We start from the raw sequence: 19679 nt of genomic DNA on the forward strand, positions 1-19679 counted from the left end.
CAGATGGAGCCAATTAATTTTTTTTCCTTGAATAGATAGTTGATGCTCGCAGCCCGCGTAGCCCCCCCCCCGGCACACAGTCATGGGCGACCATCACGCGTCTCAGGCAGGTCTCTGTCCCCTTCAAAAGGCTGCCCCGTGGAACACCCAAGCCAGCACCCTGGGCTGCTCACCCACCCCAACCCGGGGACGCAGGACGACCCGCCATCTGCCCCCTGTCTGCCGCGTCACCACAACAGCTCTGAGAGGCAGGATGCTGTCCTATGAGCCACCACTGGCCACCCCACTGGGACCGGAGATGCTCTGGGCAGGAGCCACCAGGGTCAGCAGGGTCCTAAAGAGGACAGGCTGGGGGTGGTGACCTGTCCTTTCTCTGCGCGCCAGCCACAGCGGGTGGGCTGGGCCCGGTCTGGCGGGCCTGGCCGGTGAAGCAGCCAGAGCCAGGTGCGCACCTGCCAGGCCAGCTGGTGCAGCGAGACCTGCAGAACACAGCCACGAGCCCTCAGGCCCACGCTGGGCAGACGCCGCCAGGAGGCTCAGCCCGGGCTGTGGAGCGGGGCTGGGACTCCTTGCCGGGCTTAGCCAGCAACTGCCCCCTTCCGTCCCAGAGAGTAAGTGGCTACTCCCTCGGCCACAGGCTAGGGGCTGCCCACCTGAACCAGGACCCCAGGCCTCCTACTGCAGGCCCACGGATGCCAGCCTTCCACCACGCCAGTCACCCCTGAGGGCCAGTTCTGGATGCCCCCCGGCCTCTCCTTCCACTCTGTGTCTTGTACAGGGGGCCACAGGCAAACGATTTTGAGTTGAGGCGAGGATGACCCAAAGAAACCCCGCATGAGGTCGGGGGTGACGTCCACAGGCCCCTCCGCCTCCCAGTCCCTCCTGCAGCTCCCCGGAGCCCCCCCGCCCCCAACTTCTGCACACACAGTGCCCCAGCCTTTGGCACGTGCCGACCCCTCGGCTGGGAAGGCCTTCCTCAGCTCAGCACCTCCTTCACCAGGGAATGTGCGCAGGGCTCCTCATGGCACAGGGTCTGCTTTGGGGCAGCCTGCACCTGGGCAGTGTCCTGGCCGATCACTGGAGCCACGGCCAGGGCTGGCCCAGGGAGGGGCGGGTCATCTCAGGAGGGCCCTGGGGCAGTGCCCCAGGTGTGAGAGCTCTCAGGACGACAGGGTGCCCTGTCGAGGGCGGCGAGGAGACAGGACACGGCTGAGTCTGTGTGTGGGTGGCCAGAGGAGCAGGACAAGATGAAGCTACAGGGCGGCCAGGGCTTCAGGTCCCAGGGCCAGCGGGGCCTCTGCTGCCCGAGCCCAGCCCAGGCAGGGCCAGCCTTCTGGGCTCCTCACCCCGGCCGGGGATCCCTGGCAACCTGGGCTCAGCCTCTGCCTCCGGCCCCTCGCTGGAAGCTCCCCTGGGTTGGGTGTTCAGGGAAAACAAGACAAAGGGAGCGACTGGGCTCTTTGCTTCTTTAGCAACTTTAAAGATTGAGAAATGAGCCCTGTCGTGTCCAAGCAGTAATAATAAACCGAAGCAGGTGTGAAGGCCGGGCAGGAACAGCTGGGCCATGGCTGTGCACTGGCTGCCCTAATCCCCGCGCAGCCCAGTGGGCATGTTTCCGCCCCACTCGGGGCTGGAATAATCACCCAGCGGCAGCTGGAGGCTGTCGAGTGGGCAGAGCCGTTAACCCTTCAGACGCCCCCCTCCGGCCACCACAGCCCCTGGGGAGGGCCTCCCGGCAGGCACCTAGACACCCCCAAACAGAGAGCACCCTGAAGGCTTTCCAGGGCCCAGAGCCCACTGCCCACTTGGCACAGGGCCCCTGGCTGGTCCTCGGCAGGTCCTCTGGTCCCCAGATCAGGGCCGAAAACTCATTAATCCTCTGGTATGTCTGCACCTCTGCTTTTGTGACCATCAGCTGCTCTCCCAGCCCGGTGCATGCAGGGGGCCTCACTCGGAGGAGCCACCGTGGACCCACAGTGGCCCTGGTTGGCTGTGAGTCTGAGTGAGGGGAGGCCCCCCAGGTGCCCATGGGGCAGAGGACCCTCTAGAAACAGGGGTAGAGCAATCTGGACACCCTCTCCAAGCTGGCTCTGTGCCCGTGGCTGTCACTCTTCTGCTCAGGACCCTGCACCTCCTATTTCTCGGGGTCCTGGGGAGGCAAGAACGATTTCCAGGTTGGCCCCAAATCTGGGCCAGCCGTTTTGCCAATTAGCTGACTATTCTAATTTTGGAACTTTCTCGTGGGCTCTCCATGGGGGCCGCAGAAAACCCTGGGCTCACATCCCACCTGAGCAGGTCGGGAGAGCCAGGGCAGGTCTCTGCGCCTGCGCCCTCCCGCTGGCAGTCTCCCTAGTTTGTGGCTGGATGGGGACTTGACTCGGCAGCTCCCCGGCTCCCTAACCCAGCACGTCCTGTTAGTGCTGGAGGCTGCGCGTGATGCCCACACAGCTGGGGGCAGACGCCCTGCCCCCAGGATCCTGGCCCCTGACTGCACGATGGGGTCCCTGCACCCTCTCACGGCAGATAAGCCTCAGGTAGACTGGTCCCCCCGCCCAGGTCAGGTCTCAGGGGATCCACGCCCCGTGCCATGCCTGTGTGCCCCCATCACAGACCGGAAAACCAATGACCACAAGGGTCAGGGTCAGGCGCGACCAACCCAGAGCCTGCATCCCCCAGGTCCTGCCCAGCTGGGGTCTGCAGGTTTCTAAGTCTGGTCCACAGCCACAGGCCTCCTCTGCCTGACCACGGGGCACCAAGCCCCGACCCAGGTGAATCTCTCGGTGGGCCTGTGGGTGGACAGGCCCAGGTTGCACGGAATACTAGAGACCCTTGGCCCACTGGGGCAGTGGTCACTCCAGAAGAGGAACCTCTTTCTCCTGCTGCCCACTCCCCAGGTGCCCCCTCTGCTCAGCCACCCCAGAGAAAGAGCTAGGCGTGAGCAAGCCTCTGGGCTCCAGCCCCACTCAGCTGGGATCTGGCCGACAGGCCTCAGGCCTCTGCTCCGATTACGGCTGTCTTCTCAGCTCTGCCATCTGTTCTCCTGACCCGGGCCGAGGAGAAGCACTGAGAAGGCACACGCCACGGAGCTTGGCTGTCACCCCGTGCCCTGCCCAGGCTGCTGTGGGCTGCTCAGGGTCAGATGTGCTCTGGCAATTTCAGCAGAGTGGAGCCCCATGGATGCATCATCCTGGGAGAGGTGGAGGCGGGAGGGCCCGTCGAGGTCCTGCAGCTCCGACGGGACCCTCTCAGGGCCTTCAGAGAGGGAAAGACCTAGCCACGGGGCCGAGGGCTCCAGGGACCTCCCTGCCAAAGGGACAGATGATTGGATGGGAGGTCACTCGAGTAGCTGGGCACCCAGTGGGAACCAGCAGGTGACCCTGCTGACCGTCAATGGAGACCAGCGAGCTCCCTCCTTGAGAGGGTCCAGCTCTGTGTGCACCAGCTTGGCCACGTGTCCCATTGGGGCAGGCACAGGGCGAGGCCAACTGGGCCTCATGAGGGGCTGGAGGACCAACCACGGAGCCTCACTCTAGAGCAATTCACGCTGGCCGAGGCCCTGTCTCACTGGACACATCCAGTCAGGACAAGATGCCATTTGGGAGCCCTGGAAGGACAGGCCCGGGCAGCAGGCAGAGGTGTGGAGGGCAGGAGGGGGAGGCTGCCCTCCCCCGAGGAGCCCGCCCCTTCAGGATGGACGCTGAAGGACAAGCTGGTGCTGTCTGGGCACCACGTCTCGGTTTGGTCTGTAATTGTGGAAATGGAGTCCTACTTCCAGCCCAGATGGAGGGCAAGGGGCCGGATTTGCCCTCACAAGTAAACAAGGGAAAAACTGGACCAGGGTCCGGCCCCGTGGCTGAGTGGTTAAGTTTGTGTGCTCTGCTGCAGTGGCCCAGGGTTTCACTGGTTTGAATCCTGGGCACTGACATGGCACCACGCAGGCCACCCTGAGGCGGTGTCCCACATGCCACAACTAGAAGGACCCACAACTAAAAATACACAACTATGTACCCAGGGGCTTTGGGGAGAAAAAGGAAAAATAAAATCTTTAAAAAAGAAAAAAAAAAGAAAAACTGGACCAGATCCAGGAGACAACAGCCCTCAAGACGCTGGACGTCAGGTGACAAAGGACAGGGAGCCCTCAGACAGCCCCAGCTCACTGCCTCAAGAGTTTCCAGCTGTGGTGCAGGCAGGGGACCCAGGCGGGTTGAGGGGCCCCCCGAGGGGAGAGACGGAGCTGGGCATCCTGGAAAGCCAAGGTGGCTGGAGTTCATAGGATAGAGTGTCGGAGAGGACAGAGCCCTGGCATCTGTGGTGCATGGATCAGCACGTGTGTGCAAGGAACGTGCTGAAGGCTGGGGAAGGACCCCCAAGAGGATGGGAGGGAGTCCCGTCCAGAGCTCACACAGGGCTGTGACAGTGCTCATGCCAGTGGCCAGGCGGGAGACCTCGCGATTCATGGGGTGTTGGTACAGCACTCACAAAGGTCTTGCCTTCATGGCAGGAATCATTAGCCCCATCTTAAACCCCACCTCACAAACCTTAAACCAAGACCCATGAAGATCAAACTGTTTCTAAGTAACGTAACAGCAGCAAGAATATTTATAAGGATACAAAAAAACCCAGCACCCAAAAGGAGGAAATCCACGATGTCTGGCGTCTGATCAAAGATTACCAGGCACCACAGAATGCAGGAAAGTTCAACCCACGATGAGGGAAAAACCAAGCAATCACAACCGACCCAGGAATGACAGATGAGAGAATCAGACAAGGACATGAAGCCAGTTATAATGGGTCCCTGTGTTCGAGAGGAAAGATGGAACGTGGTAAGCAGACACATGGAGGATATGAAAAAGAGGCACATCAAACTTCTGGAGATGAAAACTATGATGTTGCGGTGAAAACACATGAGGGCTCGATCGCAAAGTAGACGCACAGAGAAGAAGACAAGTGAGCTTGAAGACATGGCCACAGACACCGTCCAAAAGGAAACCCACAGAGGAAAACAAGACTGAGCTTGCTTATTAAACTGCAAGAGACTTCAAGTGGCCAAACAGACGTGAAATTGGAGCCTCCAAAGTGGTGGTGGGGGGAGGAGGCAGCAGGAAGAACATGTGAAGAAATAGCCAAAATTTTTAAAAATGTGATGAAAACTATAAACCCATGGACCCAAGACACTCAACAAAACGCAAGCACAGGAAACATGAAGACGAGGACAGGAACCACAGAGGGAGGAGAACCCAAACGTGGAAGCACAGGGTGGAGGGGGAGCCCGGCCCCTCTCCGGCTCACACCCTGTCCCCCCCCAGCCCAGCCCAGGTCGTGAGTCTCCAGCGTCCTTTTCTGCTGACGTGGAGTCGAGGTGGATTCGGAGTGGAAGCCCGTTAGCCACCCCGGCTCCGACCCCTCCCGATTTCTGGAGGCCCAGCCCAGTGCCATGCACACGGCCGGTGCCCAATCAGTGTTTCTGGGGTCAAACAGAACCCCCACCTCACCCACCGCCTGGGCACACACCCCAGGGCTCCTCGGGCACCAGGTCCCGACCCTGACAGTCCAGATACCCGTCCAGCTAATCGGCACCTCTGCCAGTTCCCCAGCCAGGACTCCCCAGCTCCTTCCTGGCTCGGTCTCTGTTTTCTCGAGGCCCTGGGAGTTCTATAAAACCTCTCAGGATTCTTGTAACCCCGTTTATTTCTCTTACAGCTGGCAGCTTGACAGACTCTGGTTATTCTTAGTTCTAAATTATTTATCTGCCTTCCCTCCTCACCCACACTTCAGAATCTTTAACGTGGCTCCTGGGTCTGAGCCAAGGCCCACTTTCCCCCACTAGAAATGAAGTAATTTAAAAATCTTTTGTCTTTAATTTTTTATCGCCCAAACCATGCATGTGGTATTTAAGTTTGGCAAGGGGTCAGAACCTGGTGGGTCACTGAGCCCCTCCGGAGAGCCCCTGGTGCTCCACCCCCAGCTCTGATGACAGGAAACTGCCAGCAGCAGAGGGCAGGGGTGAGGAGCCCTCCTGGCTGCCCCTGAGCGCCTCTGGATGCGTAATTCAGGGAAAGGCCCAGCCCGTCACACCTGGGCCTCCGTGCCACCCAGCAAGTGCATCTGGTGGCCAGAGGGCTCAGGGTGGCCATCCACACAGCGCCAGTTCTCTGGTACCCCGAGGAGGTGTGGAGAAGGCTGAGGGCCTGACCCAGGGGCCGAAACCAAGCATGCGGGCCAGGGCTCAGCCAGGGGCACTGCACCTCGTGCGGCTACCTACATTTCCCTCTGAGACAGAGTCCAGGTGGCTCTTTTTCCTCCTTCTCCCCAAAGCCCCCCAGGACACAGTTGTATATTCTAGTTGTGAGTGCCTCTGGTTGTGCTGTGTGGGATGCTGCCTCAGCATGGCCCGATGAGCAGTGCCATGTCCGCGCCCAGGATCCGACCTGCGAAACCCTGGGCCACGGAAGCAGAGAGCATGAACTTAACCACTTGGCCACAGGGTCGGCCCCTCCAGGTGGGTCTCCACCAGGGACACAGCCAGGTCCTCCTGGGCAGGTGACCCTCGCCAGTGGACAGGCAAGGGGGGCCTGTCACTCACTACAGAGCAGAAACCCATGTGTGCCACCCGAAACCATCTGGCTGAGACAGGAACGCCGACCGGCTCAGGTCTGCAGCCCGGGCAGGGGCTGCACCCACCTCAGGGAGCCCAGGCAGGGTTCTCTCATGGCAGCTGTGGCCACAGCGAGGGTCTCCATCTTTCAGACGTGGGCCAGGCCTCAGGACCCCTGCCTCTCCTGTCTCCTCTTGCTGCCTTTCTTTCCCACCTGACAAGGTGACAGTGGTCCCTCTGGGGGGAACATGAGGGTGCCCCACAACCCCACCCCCACTGAGCCCAGCTGCCACTTGTCACTTCTTGCTGGAAAACAGACGCCACTCCTACATCGCTTCTGCGTGGACTGGGCACATAGCTGTTTTCTGAGTGGCTGCTCTGCTCCGTGCTGAGGCCCCGGTGCACATGTGGCTGCAGCTTTCCAAACCCCGCACCTCGGTGCTGCACGAAGTGGTGGCAGCTGTGGATATGGGAGCAGGGCTGTCACACACCGGCTCCCGCGTCTCCATGGGCAAGTTTGGGTTTAGGCAACGAGGCACCAGGGCCAAGGGGCAGAGAGCTGGGTCACAGCTTCATGGGGACCTCTCCTCCAGGTGCGGCAGAGCGGCCCATGGGGGCTGCACACACTGCCCCTCGAAGGCGGAAGCGGAGCCTCGGAGGACAGGGCGGTCACACCTGTGCCCGCCTGAGGCCGGCAGGTGGGGACCTCGTGGTCTCTGCTGTCCTCAGGGCCCAAGAGCCGGGGACCCCAGCTGGGGGGCGTGCAGCAGGCAGTGGGGCCCTGGGCGGCACATTCGGGACTTCCTTCTCTCCCCCCTGCAGGCCTGACGGGGCAGCTGTGGCGGAGCTGGCAGCAGCGGCATTCCCAGGTAGGCGGGCATCGGAGGGACACGGCCGAGCAGGGCCATCTCCAGCTGTCACTCCAGGATCTGAATGGGTCATTTATGTCGACCTCTGCAGGCACCCCCGGAGGCAGGACCCTGAGGGTGCTGGGGAGGTGCACAGGGATGTCGATGGGCCAGGGTCTTCCCAAGGCTCGGTCCCTTAAAACGGCTCTGGGCACCAGGCAGGGCATCAGGTGGGGGACACTCGCCCGTCCTGGCTGCCTCTTTGTCCCCTCAGCCAAGGGGAATGGCCCTGGTTCCCTCTCTCCGGTGTCCTGACTGGAAGGCTGGCAGGCTGGCAGGTACAGGGCCCCTCTGGCCTCTGAGCTGCTGGGAGGGTTAGCAGGGCCTATGGCTGCAACCCCTGCGACTGCCGCAGCCAGAGAGGCCCCTGTGCGGAGGTGCCTCCACCTCCCCTTTGTGCTGGCGCCAGCCGTCCCAGCAGCAGCCGCACCGTCCAGTGACTGGCCAACAGGGCTGGCATCGCGGTCCCCCCTTCCAGGACCCTGGGACCCTCATTTCTGCCCAAGGAGGAGAGGCCAAGGGTGGGCAGAAGAGTTGGGCAGGGCTGGTAGGGGATTGGCTGGACGCTGCCTGGCTGTGAGGAGACGCAATTTCCAGGCTGTGAGGGGCAAAGCCAGGTGGATGGCCACGTGCCCGAGATGCAGGCCAGGCCAGGCTCAGTGGAGAGCTGGGCACAGGGCTCACCACGGGACCACATGGCGGCCGGGGCCGGGCCCGTGGTTTCTGAGGCTGGCAGGGTGGCCACTAGCCAGACCCTTTCCCATCTGCGAGAGAAGGGCCTCAGGACGAGGTCAGATGAGGGCTGGGGCTCCGTTGTGTGGCCGCTGCCCACTGAGCTCTGCCGGCTCCGGCCGGCGCCCTTGGCCGCGGCTGGTGGAGCTGTGTGTTCTTGGGAACACCTAGAAACCGGCTGCTTGGAAACACTGCGGCGTTGCCATGCGCGGCTTTTCCCCCAGGCCCGCCAGGGAGGCCTGGTGGCCCGGCTGCGGAATGCGGCCCCCCCAGGCGCCCGGCCCGGCCCCCGGCCCGCAGAACCGCAGTTTTTTCTGAAGGAACTGACTCAAGGCCGAACAAATTCCTGGCAGCCCCGAGGCCCTTTCTTGTCCTGCCCCAGGAACGCTCGGTGTCCGCAGCCCCGGGGCTGGCCGGCGTGGAGGGAGACGGCGCAGGAGGAAAGTGGCCTGTTTTCCAGACCTGGGCGCTGGAATGTTCTCTCTCAGGGTGCGAGCCGGCTCCTGCGCCCCATTTCGGCTGCGGCCGCATTCCTGGTGTGAGCCCAGGCCAGCCCTGCGAGCTTTTTCCACGCTCCGGTGCCAGCCCCAGCGGGCTCGGGGAGGGGAGAGGACGGTTTCTATGGCAACCTCACTTTTTGTTATTTCTTATTTTCTTTTTTATGGTTTCTCCAACTTTGAAGCTCTGCAGACAGTTTACAGACTGCAGAGGGAACGCGTCCCCCCTCCCCTCCCGCGTCCCCAGCCCGGAGCCGCCCCCTCCCACAGCCCGCGGGCAGGGGCTGCAAAACCAACCAGGGGCTTAATTATTTTAAAAGCCATTGTAGAGGAAATGAATTACTTTTCTCCAAAAAAGAGAGGAAAGTATTTTCAAAAGAATCCCTGCCCTCAGCCCTGAGGCCTCATCAGCAGTGGGGGGCTCTCTGCCGGCCTGGGGGCCTCGACCAGCCCAACTGCCAAGCCATCCCTGTGTCCGCCCCAACTCTGCCCCCAGGATGCTGGGGCCATTGCTGGGCCTGTGTCCTGAGGGGGGAGGTGGTTTCATTCACCCCAGAATTCACTTATTCACCTACACTGACTGTGCGCCCAGCACCATGGGAAGACAGTGGCCAGGTCCTGGCGTCACAGGCCTGAGGAGAAGGCCTGAAACATAGAGTGGGCCACAGAGACAGGGTCCTGGGGTCCCGAGGTCGCAGGGCAGGTGAGGCAAGGCAGAGAGGAGCTCAGGGTGGGCAGGCATGAGGGGGCCTCGAGGGGAGTGAAGAGCGGGGGGTGGAACGTGTACCTTTTCAACCTAGAGGAAGGGCAGGCTGGGGGGCAGGGGCCACCGGGGGCCACGTCCCAGCATCCGTCTCTTGCAGGGGAGTATGTCATCATGGTCCGCGATGTGACCACCCCTCCGTTCCTGGGCCGCGTGCTGCCCACCGCCTTCAAACACCTTCGGGTCTCTGCGGAGGGAGCCTGGCCGCGGCCCCACATCCCTGGAGAAGGCCCTGGCACCCCGAGCTAGGCGGGCCGCCCCAATGCACCCAAGAGCCTCCAGCCCCTGGGGATGCAGCGTCCCCTCGGGACACCACCCTCAGTGGGAACGGACAGAAACGCCGCCTCTGCTTACGGGGTCGCCGTCCTCCACCTCCCCCTCGGCTGGTGTGCACACGGCCGTGAGCTTTAATAAAACGCTCCACACTGACCACAGAGTGGTACCTCACCTAGATGGGCAGGCCCCTTCCCTCACCCCCCAGACACGAGTGCGGGCTCATGTGGGCATTCCCGGGCCGAGGCCCACGGTGGTCACCGGGTGCCCTTCTCGGCTGGCATGTGTGACCCACCCGCGCTCTCCCCAGGGTGAGCCCAAGCCGGCGAGGGCGAGGGCGGTCCCAGTCCCCTATCGCAGAGCCCGCTCAGCTGATCCTCGGCCTCTGCCCAGCACTGTCCAGAGCCTGGCCGGCCAGTGCCTGCCTCCTTCCCACCATCCCTGCCTTGGAGGGGGCCCGGCGGGCAGCCTGGGGAACTCGGACCGGCTCCCAAATGAGAAATCAAGAGGCAACAGGCAGGTGACTGGTTTTCCGGAAACGGGCTGCGGGTCTGCAGGGACGACGTCTCAGATTTCACAGCTGCCACCAAAACACAGCCACGGCCACTGAGCAAGGCCGGCGGGGACACCAGTGGGGGAGACGCCCGGAGGCCTGCAGGCAGCCAGATTGAGAGGGCTGCTGGCGGGACCTTCATCTGCCATTTCCTCTACTCATGGGCTCCACGTTCCGGAGACCCTGGGTCCGAGGCCGCAGCCTGGGGATCACCCTTCACCTGCCCAAGTGGACAGGCTGGGCTCGCCCCTCTGCCTCGAAGCCCACCACCCTCCCCATCCTCCCCACCGCCCATAGCTTCTTCCTTCCAGGGACAATGAGGAGCAGGGAGGGGGCACCCAGAGCCCCAGCCCCTCACCAGCACAGACACCTCTGGGCCCCAGCAGACCGTCCGAGCCCCCAGCCACGGAGCACGCTGTTGCTTCTGTCCTGAATACCCTCCTGACCCCATGCCCCCGCCCCCCATCCAGGACCCATTTCCTTCCCACACTTGCTGTCCACACCCTCCCTGATGGGCATGCTACCATCAGGGCTCACAACAGGGCCACCTCCCTCTCTGCACTGACCCTCCTCTGGACACCCCTGGCTACCCCCCCCATCTCCCTGACCGCCGGCATCAGGGCGCCGGCTCAGTTCCTACCTCCCTGGCACACTCACTGGGCCCCTGGTCCTGGGTCCCAACCCCTGCACCTTTCTGCGCCTTGGCCTCTGCCCAGCTCTGGACCCACACTGCCAGCTGCGAGGCCCAGGGTAGAGAAATGCTAGGGCATCAAGGGCACTTTACATGCCCCAAACTGAGCCCCACTTGTCCCCAACCAGCTCCTCCTGCTCAGCTGACGACACCGGGACTCTCAGTTGCTCAGGCCAAAATCGCTGACATCGCTTTCCTTCTCTCTTGCTCTGTGGCCCACCAGCAAGCCTTGTTGGTCCTGCTTTCAAAGCGCACCCCCAGCCTGACCCTACCTCGTCACGCCGCACCCCCGACCCCAGCAGTCTCGCCTCCGCATGGCAGTTGTCCTCAGCTCACACCCCATATCGTCACCAGGACCTCAGGCCCAACCTGAGCTGGTCCCATGGCCCACTGCCTTCATCTGAGGCCCCCGCCCACTGTTCGCTCCACTCAGGCCACGCTGGTCCCTGCATGCCCTCGGTGGTGCCAGGCAGGCTTCTGCCTTTGCATGGGCTCTGCCCTCTGCCTGCACAGCTCGTCTCCTGGCTGTCACCTTCTCACGAGGCCTTCCTTGGCCACCAGCTCCGAAGCCTCACCTCCCTCCAGCAGCACGTCCCAGCCCCCCCCGCGCGTGTCGCGAGCAGCACGTGACACATCGAACTTACTCCTCCTGTTCCCGGTTGGTTTGTGGACGTGTGGGGAGCACGGGAGGCCCTCAGCAAATAGCTGCTGCGTGAATGGGTGAATTTGGAGCACTGACTCTGTGCCAGGAAATACAGGAGGCAGTGAGAACGAAGGAGGCAGAGGAGGTGTGCAGGAAGGAGTGACGGCTGAGTAGCTGGAGGGATGGGTAGAAGCCTAGATGGATGCATGAACAAAGAGCATACGGGTAGATGGATCGTGGGTGAGTGAGTAAATAAAAGGAAAACTAGATGAACTGATGGAAGGAAGGGTGGACAGATGGATGAGTGTGTGGGTGGGTGGAGGGGTGGACGGAAGTATGAATAAATAGAACGACGGATGAGTATATGGAAGGATGGATGGAGGGATGGATGGTGGGTGGGTGCATGGATGAGTGGATGGGTGGATAGACGAATGGGTGGGTGGAAGTGTGGATAAATGAATGAATGCATGAGTACCTGGATGGATGGACAGACTTACAGATGGATGGGTGGACGAGTGGGTGATGGCTCTAATTACTGATGGATGGAACAGAAGTTCGTTTGTCTCTGAGAAGTAGGTCCTTGGGGCCAGCCCGGGGTCGCAGCGGGTAAGTGGGCACGTTCTGCTTCTCGGTGGCCCGGGGTTCGCCAGTTTGGATCCTGGGTGCAGACATGGCACTGCTTGACAAAGGCTGTGCTGTGGTAGGCGTCCCACATATGAAGTAGAGGAAGATGGACACGGATGTTAGCTCAGGGCCAGTCTTCCTCAGCAAAAAAAAGAGGAGGATTGGCAGTAGTTAACTGAGGGCTGGTCTTCCTCAAAAAAAAAAAAAGAAGAAGAAAAATAGGAAGTAGGTCCACATGGAATAACTGTGCCCTTACTTAAGGGCAAGAGGCGGCAGATGAGGAAAGGATGCCTAGCCAAAACCGACCCAAACCAGGGGGCCTTTTCCATCCGGCCCCTGGCAGCTGCCCCTCACTTCCTCCTTTCTGCTTTTCTCTTAGTAGGTTCCCCACCCAATTCTTCCTCAATACAACTGAACAACTTGCCTGCTTCAACAGGCCAGTCAACAGCTGGCGGATGGGGCAGCCCGAGGGAGCTGGACCCCTGCAGGACCAGAAGAGCTGGGCCCCAGTCCCCGGTGATTCTTCACCCCCTACTTGGTCCCAGCTCCCAGACCCGGGGGAGCAGCCAGGCAGCGAGCCATCCAGAGGGCCAGCTTTGACAGCAGGGGCAGACCTCTGTGAAGGTTGGAGAGAAGAGAGCCAGTGAGGGAACGGGGCTCCAAAACCTCCACGACTGGGGCCTTGATGCCATTCTGAGCCTGAGATGTGGGGTGGCAGCTGGGACCACCTGGAGCAAGCCGCATCTGCCTGCCTCTTTCTGGTTCCAGAAGTGGCCACAGACGCTGCCAGCCTGGTTCAGCAGGGCCTCAGCCTCCGACTGTCCATTAGGAGGGGACAGGCTGCCGGCGTCCCAGCAGTGAATCCCCAGAAGGGGACCGTTCTCGGGAACCCATGACTCCTGGGTCAGTGCCTGGGCACCACGGGGCTCTGTCCTGCCCAGAGTGCATGGAGGCAGACGTGGGGCTGCAGGACAGAGCCCCCTCGGAGGATGAGGCAGGGGAGCTGCTGGAGGAGCCGTGTCCACACGCAGCTGCATAAACACGGCGGGCAATGGGTAGGAGTCGGAAGGGCCACCCGGTCCCCCAAATCCCCTGGAACAGCTGCGTCAGAGCCTGGTTGTTCACCGGTGTCAGCCCCCGAGATTGGGCAAATCGCTTTACAGTTCTTTTTTCTATTCAAGACGAAACCACGTTTCTGTCAAAAGAAAAATAATGAAAATGATGTTTCAATCGAGAAAGAAGAAAGCACCCAAACAGAGGCAGCCGTGCATCCCTGCGAAGCAGGAGGCAGCCCCACTCTTAGTTCCAAGTCAGCATGGCGGTTCCGGTCACTGCACCAGGCCAGAGGCGCAGAGCTGCCCCTGAGCACCGGGCCCTGTGAACGCGGGGCTCTGCCCCATAGTGGGCTCCTGGCTGGACGTGGAGCTGCTGGCTCTTTCGTCAGTAAATCTCCACAAACACACGACCTGTGAACCCTCCCACTTTCCAAGGTCATCGGAGCAAACCTGAGGGGCCCAGGCGTGCACAGGGTCTGGTGGGACCCCCGCCCCTGTGCCCCACGGCCGCCTGGTTGATGGCCTCCCGCTGCTGCCATGGGCACACAGGGGCTGCCCCATGGCCAACCAGGGAGAGCTCAGACCCCAGGGGGCTGTGTCTGGGCAAGACCAGGGTCCCAGGTGGGGCAGGCGGGCTGTCCCCTGCCCCACCCCACTGCCCAGCCTCTGCCAGGACTCCTGGTGAGGGAGCGGCTGTCCCCTGAGTGAGGGGGTGCCCCTCCTGGCCAGCGCGCGTCTGAGCATGTGGACAGCAGGCCTTTCGGGCCACAGCCCCTGGGACTGACCTGGTCTTCCACTGGAGGCATGGGGGTGCTGGGCAGGGTCAGATGCCAGAGGCGGCTGCTCCCACCTGACCAGACCCCTAGTCCTCACACTGAGTCCCACAGGCAAATCTTTAGGAAATTTGAATTCTCAAAAAAAAAAAAAAGAAAGAGGGAGGTCAGCAGAGGCTTGTGTGGCCATAAACTCTGGCCTGGCCATCAAGTTTGCTGTATGAGGGCTGGGCGGGGAGAGGAAGCAGCCTGAGAGGGCAGTCTCCAATGTCCAGTGTCTTCAGTGACCGTGAAGAACCAGCAGAGCAAGGTGGCCCAGGCCAGGGCCCCACCTGGAGACAGTGCCCCCCAGGCTGGGCCCCAGGACCGTCCACAGAACCACACAGCCGCCACAGCTCCCGCGTCCCTCCACCCCAGCTTCTGGGTCTGCCCCTACCCCAGCGGCAGCAGGGCCCAACAAACAGACGACAGAGACAGAGAGGTGGGGGCACCTGCCCTCTCTGCCCGGCCCACCCCCCAGCGGGTCCTTGGCAGGCACAACCTCTCAGACCACCCAGCCACCGACCCGGCGGTCAGCACAGGACAGAGCCCGCCCTGTCTGTGCCCGCCCTCCCACTGGGCCCCGCCTGGCACAGGCAGTTCCTCCCAGCCTCCTCTCCTGTTGGCCAGTGGGTCACCCAGGACGCTCCCGGGGGAGGCCGCCTGGTCTCAGTGCCAGGCGGGTGGAAGGGCCAGCTGTGCGGAGGCCCCCAGGCAGGGCTTTCCTGGAGGGCGCCCGGTACCCAGCCCGCCAGACTGGTTTCTGTGCAGCCTGGCCGGCCCTGCCACCTCTCTGCCTGCCTGAGGCGGCCCTCAGCACCCCGGGAGCCCTCAGTCCTGGGGGAGTGTTAGCGGGAGTCGCCAAGCAGACGGCGCTCGGCACCGAAAGCAGACACAGCTGCGTGGGGCCCTCCCCTTCCTGCCATCACCAAGGGTCCGCCCAGGACCTCTCTGATGGAACAGACCGCTGGCCCAGGCACAGGGGACCTTGGGAGCCTGGTGGGGGCCCAAGCAGATGGGGAGGGGCCGCCTTGGGCCCCCTGCCCATCAGGCCTGGGTAACGCTGGGGCCCAGGGCTGCTTTGGTCCTTCGGTAAGCCTGGGGGGTGGCCAAGGGCAGTGGGCAGGCCTGGAGATGACCCACACTGGCCACAGCTGCCCTAGCCTGGACTCTTCTTGGCACAAAGCCCCGGGTCTCGAGGAGCGGGCGGCCGCCCCACTGCCATGGCCAGGACCAGTTTCTGATGAGACTATAAATAGGGCTGTCACTGGCTGGCCGGGCAGCCTGACAGGATCCGCCAGATGTGCCGGGCTCAGCCACCAGACCAGCTCTCCCCAACCCCCGTGTGGCCCATGGACAGCCACACTCCCCAAAACTCTGGATACCCCTCTTCCTTTTGACAGCTCCGCCTAGGACCTCAGAGAACTGTCAGCCACCCCTGCCTTGCACCCTGGAAAGGCAGAACAGGGTGGGGGGAACAAGGACAAGGTGCCCCCCACGAATGCTGTTCCAGGGCCCAGCGAGTGGGTGAGGCCTCCCTCCTGGGGCAGCCTGGGGCGGGGTGCTACCCACCTCAACCCGCCCCACTGGCCTTGCAGCACGGGTGCAGGCCACAGGCCATGGCAGCCATGGGGGCTTCTGCACCAGGCCCAGGTGAGGAGGGGCTCTCCTCCACGGTTTTCTCAGCCCCCTTGGTAAATCCTTACGAGAAGAGCAGGAGCGGGCAGCCTGGACAGCAGGGGAGGGGCCCTGGGGGCAAGAGAGGACCAGGACTGGATGTGGACTGAGGAAGGGGCAGGTGGGGGCCCAGGTGGGGGCCCAAGTTGGGGACAGCTCGGGGGAGAAACAGGTTGTATAGATTTGGGGGTCACCACCGTGATGACAGTGAGGCCCAGTGATCAGGGGATGCTAGGCCAAGAAGAGGAAAGGAGGGGAAAGACCAGAGGGGAAAGATTTTTAAAGCTGGGAGCAGGTCACCCCACGGGGCCTTCTGTGATCTTGGGTCCCCTGTGGTCGCATTCCCCAAGGCCCCCACCCCACCTCCCAGTCAGGCCCTGATAGTGGGGCCAAGCCACTGGGGGAACCAAGGGAGGTGGGGCTGAAAGACGAGAGCAGCTGGGGCGCATAGGGCATGTGGGGCTGCCCCTTTGAGAGGTGGCTTGGGTCAAGCCTGGGCCTGCGGGCCTGAATGGGGTCACTGAGGCGGGCAGGGGCCCAGGGCCCCTATGGAGCCCCGCCTGGCAAGGATCCGGGTGCAGGGGCGCCTTTCCACACCAGTGAGGACACGCTTCCCACGGCTCAGGGGGCTGCGGGGAGGGTGGGAGCAGTGGTGATAAAGGATCGGGCTTCCAACGGATCTGACAGAAAAGGGAGACAGCGCCCCAGAGAAGGGCATCCACACAGGCTGAGCGGGAACCTTTTGAGGGAAGCAGATTCGGACGCGGACCGGGGGCTCGCTCAGGCCCCCACCCAAGGGTATCCGCGCCCTCCCCGGGTTCGGCCCGCAGCCGTAGTTCCCGCCTCTACCGCCGGAGGTCGCGCCGACCTCCCCACCCCCGCCCCCCGAGGCTGCACGCCGCTCAGACTCTGGACACGTGGACACGTCAGCGGAGTGGGCTGGGAAACGCTCGGACCCAGCGGGGACCCCAAACGTAGCGCCGAGGGCGGGGTGCGGCTCCAGTCCAATGCGCCCCTCAGGCCCCTCCCGTCCCCAAGGGTCCCCCTCCTCTCCCAGTGTGCCCCACCCGCCGGCGGGAGGAGTTAACCGCGCTCAAGACGCGGACGGGGGGCGTGGGTGGGGCACTTCCTGCCGCCGCCCCCCGCCCCCCGCCCCCTTCCCGAGCGCGCGCAGCCCGGGGCCCCCGACTCCCTCCTGCGCCCCCGCAGCGCCGCCCGGGGCCCCCGGCCCGCGGCCCGCCCCTCGCGAGGGGGCGGCGGGGAGGAGTCGGTCCTGCGGCCGCGGGGGGACCGCGCGGCCCCACCCCCGGGAGCCCCCGCGCAGGCGTGGAGAGACCGGCCCGGGCGCGGTCGGGCTACTGGAGGGGGGCGCGCTGTGGTGCCCCCCACGTCGGAATCCGGGGCGGCGGTCGGGAATGGGGATGGGAGCCATGGCGACCCCCGTGGCCAGACGCGGGCGGGGGGAAGGGAAGTGAAAGCGGCGGCAGGAGCGCCCCGGGGGAGCCCCGGGGGCTGGGTCGGGCTTTCCGTAAGACGCGTAATAGGAAACTGAGGCCGCGGGGCCGGGGCGCGACAGCTGCGCGGTCCTTGCGGGCCCACCTGGCCGCGCTCCCGCCGCTCCGCGCGCCGGCCGGGAAGCCCCCTCGGCTTCGGGGCCTGGGGGAAGGGCGCAGGACCCTCCCCTCCGCGGCCGCTCCAGCCTCGCTGGATCCCAGAAGGCAACTCCGCGGAAGGAAGTGGGGGGATCTGCCCTGCCCCCCAACTGGGGGCGGAGCCTTGCTGAGGAGGGCCCAGCCCCACTCCCCAGCTCCGCGATCCGTCCCCCAAGGCTCCTGGCACCGCCCTCGAGGGGCGCACACCCTCCCGGTGACTCACCCCGATTGGTGACACCCACTCCCTCCCTGACTCACTGGGCGCCGAGCCCACGTGGAGACGGGGGCTCCCGGTGCTGGGGGGCGCCTCGGGCTCGCGCTCTGCCTCCGTCGTGCATTTGCGGGCTTCTTAGCCTGCGTGCCTGGGGGGCCCTGGGGGGGGGGGTGCTGCGCGGCTTGGGGAGCGCCCAGCCTCTGACCAGCAGGGCGTGGCCCCATATCCGCATCCTGGCCTCGGAGGAGCACGGAATCCTGTGGAAGGCGGCAAAGGGGTTTAGGTTCACCCAGAAGGGCCTGCCAGCAGCCCGCTCACGCGGAGGGCACACTCGTGTTCCTCGGGCCTGGGGGGCCACGCGAGGGGACGGCGCCCAGCCCATCCCTCCGCAGCCCGGCTTCCGGCCAGGCCGGAAGGAGCAGGAATTCGGAATGTTTTGAACCAGCGGTGTAATTCCCGGGCGGCTGGTCGGCCCCTGCCCTTCCCCCAGGGCTGGCGGGCAAGGGACGGCTGTGGGTGCTCCGGGGCTGGGACAGGCCCTGCCTGAGGCCAGAGACCTGCCTGAGGCCAGAGACGACATCTGCTGTGTGCGTTGGGGCGGGGGCGGGGGCGGGGGCGGGGGCGGGGGGGGGGCAGCATGGGCGCCCCTGTACACTGCCAACCCTAAGCACGGGAATGTAGGATGGATGGGGGGAGGGCCTGTGTCCTGACGGGTGCCGACTGGGAGGCCACCGCACACCGTTGCTGGGGAGACTAGACCCAGGGTGGACACACTTTAGCCCAAAGAGCCCCAATCTGCTGGGCCCAACACTACATCTGGCAGAGTGAGCCATTGCCTTTCTGCCTGCGGCAGGAGGTGTGGGGGACGGCAGATAACCCCACCCTGTGTCAGGGGCCAGTGACATCCACCTGGCAGCCCCCACTGCAGCCCTCCCCAGGCCTCTGGATGCAACAACACCCCACCCCGGCTCTCTGCAGGCCCCCACACCCCAGCCCCTCCCTGCCAGCCTTATGCAGCTCTCTGCAGGCCTCCCCAGCCCACCCAAGGCCCCCAGCCTGGGCAGGGAGCCTCCCCTGCAAACCACTGGAGCCTTTTCTGGAACTGTTTTTTCTTAGAAACAGGAAGTTGGGGCGTGGGCCACAGGTCCACCAGGTCAAGGCCCCACCAAGAGCAGGGCAGGGTGGGAGTTGGGACCCCATGGGAACTGGCCACCCTGCCCTGCTCCTCCAGTGCCCATGGGAACCCCAGGTGCTGAAGCTGAGAGGGGTACAGCAGGTGGAGGAGTAAGGAGGGGAAGGAGGATGCCCGGCTGCCTGGCTGGGGTGCCCGGGCCCTGCTGCCCACGCTGGCGCCATCCCCCAGCACTGGGGTCCCTTCTCAGCCCTCTCGGTGCCGTCTCAACGAGTCTAGACACAGGGGAGCCCAGAGTGTGGCCTCAGAGCACATGTTGCTGCTGGCCCCGTTCTCCCTCCTTCCAGTCCCCAGTCCTGCAGCCAGAGTGTCCTTGCACCAACACACACCTGTGTACAAGCATGCACACACGCCGGAGCAGATACCTGCCTCCCAAGGCCAGGGGACCCCTGCCCCAGACGAAATGCCCCTCTCATTCTTGGGCCCCTCTGGCTCTGCCAGCTCCCCTGAGGACCTGGGTCCCCGTCCCCATCCCTGGTGGTCCAGATCCTTCCTCTTGTTCAGCGGAGTCCCCAGCTATACGTGTCCTGCTCACTGAGTGAGGTGGGAGTCTGGGACACTCCTCCTGCCCGTGTGTCTGACCCCCTCGTGTGCTCACAGGAAGATCTGTCCTGGGGGTCCCACTGCGAGCTCCTCTGGCCAGGAGCCCATGGAGCGGCACCGTAGACACAGACTTGGACATGAACTTGAGACATCCTGGAGCAGCCACCCAACTCAGCCTTCCCAAACTCCTCTGCAGCCCCGCCAGCAGGCGAGCCAAGCACCAGGCCCAGCCAAGGTCACTGCTGGGCCCCATCC

General features: G+C 63.7%; 1 protein-coding gene and 1 long non-coding RNA gene across 15 annotated transcripts in view; one reads left to right on the forward strand and one right to left on the reverse strand.

The window, feature by feature from the left end:
- Window positions 1-9924, forward strand: part of MORN1 (MORN repeat containing 1) — a 61245-nt gene extending 51321 nt beyond the window's left edge. For 7 of the 14 annotated variants that reach the window (XM_070605304.1, XM_070605209.1, XM_070605198.1 and 4 more), the window contains 2 exons: window positions 7418-7464; window positions 9596-9924. In XM_070605304.1, the coding sequence (XP_070461405.1) occupies window positions 7418-7464; window positions 9596-9744 (196 nt within the window). In that variant the 3' untranslated portion in view covers window positions 9745-9924. Of the gene's footprint in view, window positions 1-7417; window positions 7789-9595 lie in introns of those variants that run through there. The other 7 variants (XM_070605188.1, XM_070605178.1, XM_070605215.1 and 4 more) reach the window with 1 other exon arrangement.
- On the reverse strand, window positions 8870-17849 carry LOC103559870 (uncharacterized). Its single transcript, XR_547071.2, has 3 exons — window positions 17699-17849; window positions 12131-13474; window positions 8870-9544 (listed from the first exon to the last, which is right to left on the reverse strand). It is a non-coding gene; the product is annotated as an uncharacterized lncRNA (long non-coding RNA).
- Between the last annotated feature and the right edge of the window lie 1830 nt (window positions 17850-19679).

The sequence above is a fragment of the Equus przewalskii genome, chromosome 2 (genome assembly GCF_037783145.1).
Source record: "Equus przewalskii isolate Varuska chromosome 2, EquPr2, whole genome shotgun sequence".
NCBI lineage: Eukaryota > Metazoa > Chordata > Mammalia > Perissodactyla > Equidae > Equus > Equus przewalskii.